The 11,327-nt window shown below is 50.9% G+C and overlaps 1 protein-coding gene across 2 annotated transcripts in view; it reads left to right on the plus strand.

Moving 5' to 3' along the window:
* TNN (tenascin N) overlaps positions 1-11,065 on the plus strand; it is a 64,287-nt gene extending 53,222 nt beyond the window's left edge. For both annotated transcript variants that reach the window (XM_036117342.2, XM_078077994.1), the window contains 4 exons: positions 1,365-1,461; positions 2,366-2,533; positions 7,632-7,795; positions 10,133-11,065. In XM_036117342.2, coding sequence (XP_035973235.2) covers positions 1,365-1,461; positions 2,366-2,533; positions 7,632-7,795; positions 10,133-10,273 — 570 coding nt within the window. In that variant the 3' untranslated portion in view covers positions 10,274-11,065. The remainder of the gene's footprint in view (positions 1-1,364; positions 1,462-2,365; positions 2,534-7,631; positions 7,796-10,132) is intronic.
* Positions 11,066-11,327: the final 262 nt, after the last annotated feature.

Consider the following 11,327-nt stretch of genomic DNA (forward strand, 5'->3'; position numbering starts at 1 on the left):
AGCCATTACTATCCATTCCAGTAGCATACACAGGTGTGTTTAGCTTGTAGGTGCTCTTCAGGTTTACTTCATGTGAAAGAATCCAATTTACTCTGACTGGCACTGCCTTCCTTCCCCAAATAGAGGAGCTTTTGAAAAGGAAGCAGCGCATACTTTCATGAAATAGTGGTACCCAAGTCTGTGTCTGTTTTCTCACTTCTCACTCACTCTTCGGGCCATTCCATGTTGGCTTCTGCCCCCGTCTCTCTCCAACGCAGCCTTTGCTGGAGTCACTTGTGACTTCCGTGTCACTAAATTCTATGGACACATTCCTTACGCCTTGTGTTCCTTGATGCTGACCTGTCTTTGACGCTATTGGCCACACCTTTCTCTTTATGGTCTTTTCCTGGTTGTCCTCCTACATGCCCAGGTCCTCCTCCTTCTCCTTCATGAGCACATCCTTCTGCGCCTGGCTGTTGTATAGTGCAGGTCCCTGAGTCTTGATTCTAGGCCATTTTCTCTTTTTAGTTCCCACTCTCTTCCCAGGTGGTCTCATCCTCTCCAGTGGCTTTGCTTTACTCTCTGTGTCCCAGTGGCTTTCTACATTCCTTAGGATGGAGTGGGCTACGCGGTGGTAACACGCCAACACCAAACCCCAAAATGCCTGAAGACATGAACAGTCTCTTCTCATGTGTGCAAAGCTTCTGTGGGTAGCCATCATCAGTGGTGACTCAGGGATTTGGGCTGATTCCAACTTGTGGCTGTGCCCTGTGGACACGTGGCCTTCACTGAGGCCCCGAGGCACAGGGCAGTGGAAGACAAAGCATGGAGAGAGAGAGCCCCCCGGCCCTCCTGCACTCCCACTTACAGCCCTTTGGTTCCAGCTTAACTGCCAGGGAGCCCGAAAAAGCAGCATTCCTGCCTGTGTTCCTGGGGACAGGAGACTAAAATGGGCGAACACTGAGCATCGTCTCAGACACACCCTTACCTTTGCAAGTCTGGCCCAGATCTCTCTTCAGAACCCTAGCCCTTATGCTCAGCTGCTGCTATGGCATCTTCATTGGCCAGGGGACCTCAGGAGTGACTCGCACTTCCCTTGTCCCAGGTGAGCTCACACCGGCAGCCCCTGTCTTCTCTCAGAGCCCCCGTCTCAGTGAAGAGCCGAGTGAATAGCTGTCCAGCGCCGCAAACCCAAATCACAAGAATCGCTCCCGACCTCACCCTCTCTTTCAGTCCCACTTTCAGTCTGTCACCACATCGGTCATTTTGACCTTCTCTCTGCTTCTGTCTAACCTCAGGGCAGCCCCCAGTCCAGGCTACTGTGCTCTTTCACTCAGTCATGTCTGTTCAAGTGTGTCAGAGTGAAAGGTCCATCTCCTTTGCAGGTCTTCCAGAGACGCAACACTGGACAGCTGGACTTCTTCAAGCGCTGGCGGACCTACGTGGAAGGCTTTGGGGATCCCATGAAGGAGTTCTGGCTTGGTATGATCTCTGAGATTCCAGGAGGGCTGTGGGAGAGGGGCTGTTTCATCCTCAGAGGCTGCCTGGGCAGCTTGAGAAGGCTCCCCACATTCAGGAAGACGTCCCAGTGGCAGGGACAGGACACTCTGAGGAGCCAGCCCACCAGGGTGTTGGTGGGGCCATGTTGCTGGGAAGGTTCTCATGGGGGCCATGTGCTGGGCTTGTGACAGGGTGGGCCCGTCACAGGGGGTCTTCATGCTGTATGTGAGCCCCACAGGATCCACCTGGAGCTGGCACGTCTTAGAAAAGTAGTTGACCCATTGGGGTTCAGGGCTCTTCCTAGGAGGTCATGTCCGGAATCCCTTTGCAGCTCTTCTAGTAATGCCAGCCATCATGGGGATGGTGTTTTCCCTTTTCCTTCTGTTCTAATCGGGAGCAGATATTCATGAAGAGTGAAATAGCCAAAAGCATCCACAGGGAAACGAAGAATTAAAAAAGCATAATCTGGAGTCTCATTGTCTGATAGAGTGGATGATGGTTGTGGTCTGCGCACGGTGCAGAATTCCTTCAGAGACCTCGGAGTGGTGGTTGATGTCCTCTTCTCCTTGGCGAGATACGGGGGTGAGAGGGGGAGGGGCTTCCGCTTTGGACAGAAGGAGTCGAGGGCAGGTTCACTGCCCCATTGCCCTCCATGGCCCCTTCCCAGAGGACATGGTTTCCACACTCATAAACACGGCCGTGCCAAAGAAATAATAGGATGAGAAAACGGGCACCCCCCCCCAACAGAGACAGTGTGAGGAGAGCCCCCATTAGCAGAGGAGGTAAAGGCCACGGTGACTTTCGGTGCTGGAAATCGCAGATGCTAGTGGCGTGTGCCTACACACGCCAGTCAACCGGTTATTGGAATTCCCTTCCTTATTTTCAGGACTTGACAAGCTACACAATCTCACTACTGGCTCCCCTACCCGCTATGAGGTGAGAGTGGACCTGCAGACTGCGAACGAATCTGCCTATGCCGTGTATGATTCCTTCCAGGTGGCCTCCAGCAAGGAGCGGTACAGGCTCACGGTTGGGAAATACAGAGGCACAGCAGGTAGGAGAACGAGAACACATTTCCTCCCGGCTGGGGTCTGCAGATCGGACTGCCGTGTGCCGCGGACTGGGGCGCGAGGGGGGCGGGGGATGGCATGTTGCTCCGTGGAGGGGAACTGTCCTCACTGATGGTCCAGGCCCTGCTCCCTGCAGGGGGCGGGGGCTCACCAGAAGTGTGAAAGCAGTCCTTGACAATCTTAAAGTTGGAACTTTTGTACGTTATGCGTTGATCCCCACCCCCCACCCGTAAAAACGCTCTTCTTATGCTTCCCTGGTTCCGGCTGCTGTGCATCAGCCAAGGAGCCTGCATCCGGAGTGATTCATGGTGCCTGCCCACCTGTCACTGGGCTCCAGCCACGTGGCTGCAGGCCTTGCCCAGGAGTGTGTGTGTGTGTGTGTGTGTGTGTGTGTGTGTGTGTGATTATTTAAATATTTCACAGCGCTTTGCCATAAGTAAAGGGAAAAATGAAAATTCTGATTCAAACAACAAGCAGTGTAGGTCTCATTAACTCTGTGCAGAGTGTGAGGACCCAGAGATGAGCCGTTCAGCTGAAAGCAGAGAATATCTAACCTCGATTAGCGGCTCAGTGCACTCAAGCCGGCTGACGGTGTGTTCAGTTGTGAAGGAAGAGAACAAAACCAAGCAACGTGACTGAAACACTGGGATTATACCATTGGATATTCTGTTTCAGACGGACGGGGTAGCTACTGTTTTAATATCATATCTTACGCCTGGATTTATAGTTTTTAAACCCTAACAAGTAAGTGTGTTGTTTGATTCTGCGTGTTTTTGACTTGGGGGTAACTATGCAGGAATGTGTTACCAGCCAGATCCGCTGACTGTATGGGCCGTGGTCTCTCCCCTTGTCTGCCATGTAAGCAGATAAGTCATAATAGAGAGTGACTTTTGTAAAGAGCCACATAAGGGGTGAGGAGAATGAAGAGCTATAGGGTGTGAGAAGGTGGCGACATTGAGGCCCGAGGCTGTTGAAGGAAGCTCCCTGCAGGGCAGTGGGCTGGAGCTGGGTCTGCAAGGGTGAGCCTCAGATGGGAAACAAGGAAGGGGTCCCCAGGCCTGGGGGAGTCCACGGTGAGCAAGGACTGAGCAGAGGCAAGGAAAGTGGGGTGGGGTCATGAAGCCTGAGGCCACTCTAGGACCCCCTAATGGCAGAGGACTATGAACAGATGCCTCTTAGTGTCTGGGGCCATGATCCGAAGTGGCCAACTGCTAAGGCAGTTTCTTGTAGGTCTTTTAATTGTTTAAAAAAAATTACATGAATTTTGCATTTGCTCGTTTCACAGTGCTTAGCATGGAGCCCGGCAGGGTAGGTGAGTTTCACACATGATGTTGCTAGCAAGAGCTTTCTGTGCAGTCTTACAGATGTTCTATATCGTAAAGGATAGTCCCTGAGACCCAGGTAGCTTGCATCGGGGTCAGTGAAGGCGTGAGCTTGGTGACATGCGGACAAGAGACAATGTCCTGCCTCTCTCCCTGAAGCCCAGTGACCTCCCGGCCTGCTGGTGGGGGACCCGCTAGGGCCACCCATCCTCCTCTCTTCTCTTGTGCGCATGTACTTGTTCTGAGGCCTGTCTTAAAATAACCGGGAAATGAACTGATGCTAATGGGAAAATGAGTGAAAAGAAGTCAATGTATTCACTAATTAATGGGATTCTCCTCCCAGGGACTCTATTTGCATTTTAACCGTGATTAGGGGATAATTCCCATTCTGAGTTTGTTCAGGCCCGCAGTGCTGGTCAGTGGAGCATGTGTTTTTTCATAGGAAGCCTCGGGAGACCTTCAGATCACACCACATCTAGCCAGTGATCTGGTCTCCCCGTATGTGCTGGCATTCCTACTGGGAAACTCTGACATTGCATGGTGGGCTTCATGGCGTTTTAGCTTTCCTTATATATGCTGATTGGTCCCCAGGAGGGTTTTGCAATTTAGGAAGCTTCTGGTTCCTCACGAAGAAACCCCAGCAAGGCAGTGCTGGGTAAATTTAGTTTCTGATTCTGAATCTTGGAGTGGGGCAGGGAGGACATCAAATGAGCTCTACCTTCAAGACGCTATTCATCTCTTGAGAAGTTATCATGAAAACATAAACAGCTGTTTGGAGTGGTGCAGAGTGGCTTCTATGGGCTAACCGACCATTTACAGCTGGTTTCAAGGCCCACCTCCAGGAGACTCAGTGACGCCCAACCAGGGCCAGATCCACACCCTGGGGACACTTGGAAGCGCAACTGAGGAACTCCACCAGCGTTTGGTGGGCTGGGGCCAGGGAGGCCAAATATCCACAGCGAAGGACTGCTCTACGCAAAAGTGCCTTCCTCGCTTTGAAATGGATTTTTAAATACTGGTGCTTAAAAGGAAGGGGAAGAAAATTGTTGGGTCCATGGACAAGAGGGAAAGCCCCAAATGGCACACATCACTCTTCCATTGGCCCGTTCTGGTCCCAGGGTTCACGGTCCAGACACATGGTCCTTTGTGACTCCTGGGGGATATGATGTGGATGGCTCCCTCGGGTCTGAGGGGGCTCAGCCGCCTGGGCCTGCCTTCCTGCCTCAGGAGGTGATGCTGGAGTAGTGGTAGATGAAATAGGAGATGAGCAGCTCAGTGGCCCCACCCTGGGCTTTTCTGGGCCTGCCGCCAACCCCTCCAACCCACCAGCCGAGGAGAGCCAGTTGCCCACCCAAAGCCATTATACCAGAAGTTAGGGGTGCTTATTTCTCATCCAGGGTTTTCTCCTACAACCCTGAGAGAAGAGAGAGGGTCTGACCACCACCGGCTTTTCTACTCTATCTTACTTAGGGAGATAAGCTTAATAAATCAGAATGCCGAGTTGGCTGGGGGCCTGACAACCAGAGAAAAGTGATTTTTTGATTCATGGGTACACCCTCTGTCTGTGCTCTGAACGTCAGCACGCCTTCAGTTTCTGGAAGCGAGAAAATCCATCTGTGGAATAAACTGCCACACTTAGCCCGGAACCTGCTTCACTTCTCGTGATCCCAGCGCCCAAGGTTAGAGAACCACAGACAAATCGTTAAAGAAAGAGCCTTTGCACACACTCTTAGAAAACAGCTCTGGGAACTTTAGTTGCAAGTTAGGTAAGCTGTGCTCATTAGAAGGGTCACCAGGGGGCCATGGCGTGTTATTTTAAACTGTAGTTAACTGCCAGAAAGCCGAAGGGGAGAGATGTGTGTGAGAGCCACCGTATGCCTTTCCTCGACTGGAGGAAACGAATGGGGGCGGAGCCCGTCGGCTGTCTCAGCAGGAGTGGCTGCCTTGCCTCCTCCCACCTGCTGCCCTGCCTCCCCCCCATTTGCTGGGTAAGGCGGGGCAGAACCCATTGTTTGAGCTGCCAGGTCAGAGGGACAATCTGGGACCTTCCCTTTTCACAACATGTTGTTAACTCTTTCCATAGCTCTTTCCATACCACCCCCAGCGAAGTCCTTGAGAGCAGGGGCCCCCTCTGTCTGTATTCCCAGAGCCTAGCCTAGTGCTGGGCCCTGGCGGGCGGGGGAGGGGGGTCTGAGATTTCCTGAATAAATGAAGTTGCAGACTACAGTTCTCCGACTTCAGCTTGCACCTCAGGGGCTTGTCATCCCAAGGACTTGTGAAAACACAGATTGCAGGTGGGTACTACCTTGGGGGTTTCTGCTTCTGTAGATCCGGGATGGGGCCCGAGAATGTGCATTCCTCACAAGTTCTCAGCTGCTGCTGCTGCTGGTCCAGGGACCACACTTGTAGAACCAGAGCTGGCTTGCTCTTGTTAGCATAACTCACCTGTGGAAAGGGGGAAGCCACCAGAGGGAAGAGCCCTGGACTTGGAATCTGAGGCCTGAGGTTTGAGTCCCCCGGCCCTGCTGTTTGTGGCCAGTGGGGCATTGACAAGTTCCCAGAGTCTAACCTTTGTGAGTCCGTTTCCTCCTGGGACTAAGAGCTACCCGCCCCACCTCGTAGGCTATCATGAGGGAGTCAGAGGAGGGTACCCAGGGTGAAGAGAGTTGGTAGCTCAGAGATCCGAAGAAAACTAAATGTTATTGTAGGAACATGACTTGATTTAGCTTGGGGTTATCGCCTCTTATGAGCTGAATTAAGAAATAAACTGATAAAAAGATGACAAGGACGGTGGGGAAATAGGAGAGATACAGGTCAAATGATGTGAGTGGATTTCCAGACAGGATGTCATGAAGCTCAAACCGTACCTATGTGCCAGGAAGGCTCAGGAAACTCAAGTGTGTGTGCGAGGAGTGTGTGTGCGAGGATTATTAAGGAGACTGGTGCTTCCTCAGGACTGGGGCCCAGCTGGCCTTTGAGGAACGGTTAGGATTTGGACTGAGGCGGGCAGAGAGACTCCGGGAGCAGAAGCACGGGGGCAGACCCATCCACTGCACAAGCAGCGCGTGCCTGTGGGGACAGTGGGCTCAGAGATTGTGTGAAGGCTACAGCCAAGCTCTAGGCCTGCAGAGCCAAGCAAGGAGGACCAGCTCCCTCCAGGTGCTGGGAAGGAGGACATTGAGTCTGAGAACGTGGAAGTGGGTGCGTGTGCTTCAGGGAAGGCCGGGAGGGCTGTTGTGTTGAGACAGGTGCAGAGAGGAGCATAGGCTGGGGTGAGGGCATCTGTGAGTGATCTGCAGGAGGAAGGGCTCCATAAAGGGGTACAACGGGTTTGTCAGATGTGTCTCGGGGTTCCAGGTGGGGTGGCTGGGAGGATGGTTGAGCAAAGACAGGGAAGATGGGCAAGGGGTTACCTCGTGCGAGGGGCGGTCAGGTACTGTGAGGAGAGCCGATGGGTTTGGTTTTGGATATTTGGTTACTTCACATGACTGCAGGGCCTCAAAGTGAGAATGCTGTCAAGGCTTTTCAGGCTATTGGAGAGACAGGCCCGAAGTTTGGGTGACAGGCCGGGAAGGAGAATCTGTTCATCTGTATCATGTTCTCATCTTGGCCGTTTTGAGAGACGAGTGATTCCCTGTGACGTAACTGGCCGGATCCTTGGCATTTTCATGCCCAAAGATTGTCCTGCTGAGTCCAGAGCACAATCACCATCTCAGTGGCAAAACTTAGATGCTCACCTCTCATCTTTCCTCTCCCGCAGGGGATGCTCTTACTTACCACAATGGATGGAAGTTCACAACTTTTGACAGAGACAATGATATTGCCCTTAGCAACTGTGCCCTGACCCATCATGGTGGCTGGTGGTACAAGAACTGCCACTTGGCCAACCCCAATGGCAGATACGGGGAGACCAAACACAGTGAGGTATGTGACGGGTGAACTTTTCTGTCCCACGTTCTGCTCAAAGCTTTCAGGGAACACTCTCCAAGCTGGTTTGGCTACCCCTCTCCTTCTGATGCCTCCGGTCAGGACAGGAGGGCTTCTTCTCCAGGTTCTATGGCCTTGAGGTCAAGGTCTTCCCTGCCCATCTGCTGCAGCCCCATTCCCCCCCGCCTGCATTCCCACCAGGACTGCACACTTACTTAGCTTAGGTGGGTGGGAACTCAGGCTGTCCACTGCTGGATAGAGACAGATAACATGGATTATGCACCATCTCCGTTTACTGGTTCACATATGGACACTGTCTTAGTAACGAAATACCGTAGATTGGCTGACTTGAACAACACACATTTATTTCTCATAGTTCTGGAGGCTAGGAGGTCCAGGATCAAGTTATCAGCAGATTCAGTTCCTGGTGGAAGCTCTCTTTCTGTCTTGTGGATGGCGGCCTTTTCACTGTGTCCTCATGTAGTGGAGAGAGAGAGAGAGCTCTGGTCTCTTTTCCTTTTCTTATAATGGTACTGATCCCGGGGCGCCTGGGTGGCTCAGTGGTTGTGTGTCCGACTCTTGGTTTCAGCTCAGGTCATAATCTCGGGGTCGTGAGATTGAACCCCGTGTCGGGCTCTGTGCACTCAGCACGGAGTCTGCTTGAGATTCGCCCTCTCCCTCTGCTCCTCCTCCTGCTCATTCTCCCTCTCTCTCAATGAATAAATAAATAAATAAATTAATTAATAAACAAATTAAATAAAATCTTTAAAAAAGCACTAATCCCATCTTGGGGGACCCACCCTTATGATCTCACTAACCCTAATTACCTCCCCAAGGTCCCACCCCCAGCTGCTATCACACTGGGGGTTAGGGTTTCAACATATACATTGGGGACGGTGTGCAAACATTCCATTCATAACAGACACTTCATAATTCCTTCTAGTTGATCTCCCAATGAAACCAGAGCTATTTCTCTCAAATCCTTTGATCACCAGGAAAACAAAGTCTTTTCTGCCTTTGATCAGACCCACCTTTGGATCCACTTTCTCCAAAGCCGCTCAGGGTCTACCCAGAGTGTTATGCTAAGCGCTATTTCAGGAGATACACACAGGGCTGAGAGTTCTCGATGGCTCCTCTCCCCTTCCTTGCTCTGAAACTTTGCTACCGATGATTTCTCAAACCTCTCTGACCTGTGGGCATCATCTTGACTCCTTGCCAGCTGTGGGGCATCTCCTGGCTGCTCCCACACAGCTCCTTGAACGTGGCATCTTTATTCCTGCTCATCATGAATCCATCCCCTCCACCAGCTCCTCCCCATCTTGGGTTTCTGATTTCCCATCCTGGGTCTATTCTAGCCTTCAGGAAGCCACCGCTACCCAGAACTCACCTCATCACTGATAGTACCAGAAATATTAGCACATCTCAAGTCCTGGTACAGTTTGATTACTTTGGCCCTGACCAGGCAGCGGGGACTCCCAGTCCTTATGTGATGTTTCAAAGGGAAGAAGAAATTTCCCCCCAGGGAGGCCAAGGAGGGTGGGTCCATGAATCATGGTGGCAGCATGTGGGCTGACGCAGGGAAGCCTGTGATCAGAGATCAAATATTTGAAATGAGCAGCCAGCATGCCCTAAACCATCCCCATATTTGCTAATAAAAGACATTCATCTGGTTAATGTGCTTTTCACAGTCTGCAAGGCATTTAGCTTCTTGTTTATTATTTACCTCACAAATTAAAATATATAAAATTGGTCACTTGGGCTCTTTATTGCAGGTTGCAAGGTTATTAAGTGAATTAAATATTATTGCGCTCACCAGTCAAAAGACATAAAATGAAATTTAGTTTTCAGCAGGCTATTCGTTACCCCAGAGCTAGTATTTAAACAGTCTAAATTGAAAATGATTTTACACGATTCACCAATTAATACGTTTATTTTTGCCTTTAATTTTTCGGAAAGGAAAAGAGCGAGGCAAGGATAATGTGTGTGTTGCTGGCCAGGTTGACCCTGTGTTAGCTTTGCTGCTGCTGTGGTCTCCCCTGTTGCCCTGGGCTCACACCCCATCCTTCCAACCACTGGGATGGGGATGGGGGTGGGGGGGGTGTCTTCCAAGTCACCAGCCTGTCAAACCTCAGCTGCCCAGCAGAGGGCGCATGTTTCTAGCTTCGGCCCTACTTCCCATATCATAAGGACCCCGGTCACCGCTGGTCTCACTTTTTCTCTCTCCTAAGCAGAGAGGGAGTGGTTTTCCTGGCAGAGAAGCAGTCCTTTGTACCATAACCCACCACTCCTTCCTCCCAAGTTGCCTCTTCTTGATGCTGGCTTTTTTTTTGGTAGGGGGTGAACTGGGAGCCGTGGAAAGGACATGAATTCTCCATTCCTTATGTGGAGTTGAAAATCCGCCCTCATGGCTACAGTGGGGAGCATGTCCTGGACAGAAAGAAGCGGACACTAGGAGAAAATTCGAGAACGTTCTGATGGCCTATCGGAGCAGTCGTCACACGAGACAAGACCGGCCCGGGGTTGGGGCTGTGTAGGCTTGGGGCAGGGTGGGTGGTGGTGACTGGTTCATGGAAGTTTGGGGGATGCTCCTGGCCTCTGGTTTCTGAGATGGCTGGATAACCTTCAGGACAAAGCACGTGACCAAGCTTCAGACCATACAGGTTACTTCCCTTGGTTACCTGCGTTTTTGCCCATCTATATACTGGGGTCCCGAAAATCAACCAATGGTAGAATATGAGAAAGACGACTCCTGACTGCAAGGTTTTTCAGTCTATCTTCAGTAACAAATATACAGGATTGGGGGGGGGGGAAGGAAAAAAATCATTTAGCACTTCACCAATTGGAAATCTCTGGAAATTGGTATATATATATATATATATATATATATATATATATATATATATGTAAAGCTCTGCTACTAGAAATCTTTTCCTTAGAAAGAAGCACCAAGGAAGGGTTCGCTTTGATGGCCAAGGGGCTAAAGTCTGATGCTTGTTATCTCCCATAACCACTGGGTTTTGAGAAAAAAGCTATAAATCTTTCCCCGTTTAAAAAATGCTAGTGTTAGGAGGAAGAACAAAGGAAGAACCATGAGGGACCGAGATGGATTCCTGTCTAGCTAAGTTAGGACCAGTGTCCAGCATGCTGGAAACCAAGCTTCTGTGTTACTGCTCTTCTCAAGGGCCCCCTTCCCACCCATCTGCATATTCACTTGCATAGATCTGCATATGTTGTGAATAAATTCTCACTCATTTCAACTTTAAATAATTTGACTGTTTTGATGATTGATTCCTCCCAAAGACTCTTCTGTGACTCCTGTTCATGCCCTCCAGTCCTCAGCCCCCCTCCCTTCCCTGGCCCCCCACATGGTCGGACCCTTAGGTTTCCTGAAGCTGCTCCGAGATGGAGGTGTACTGTTTGAATGGGCACTTGGCCAGTCGGATCCCTGGGGCTTATTTTCCTGTGACTCTGGAAGGTTTTTCTGTAGTGAAGTCCGTGATCATTATTAAAGTAACTTAAATTCCTATTC

This window comes from Halichoerus grypus, chromosome 7, assembly GCF_964656455.1.
Source record: "Halichoerus grypus chromosome 7, mHalGry1.hap1.1, whole genome shotgun sequence".
Taxonomy (NCBI): Eukaryota; Metazoa; Chordata; class Mammalia; order Carnivora; family Phocidae; genus Halichoerus; species Halichoerus grypus.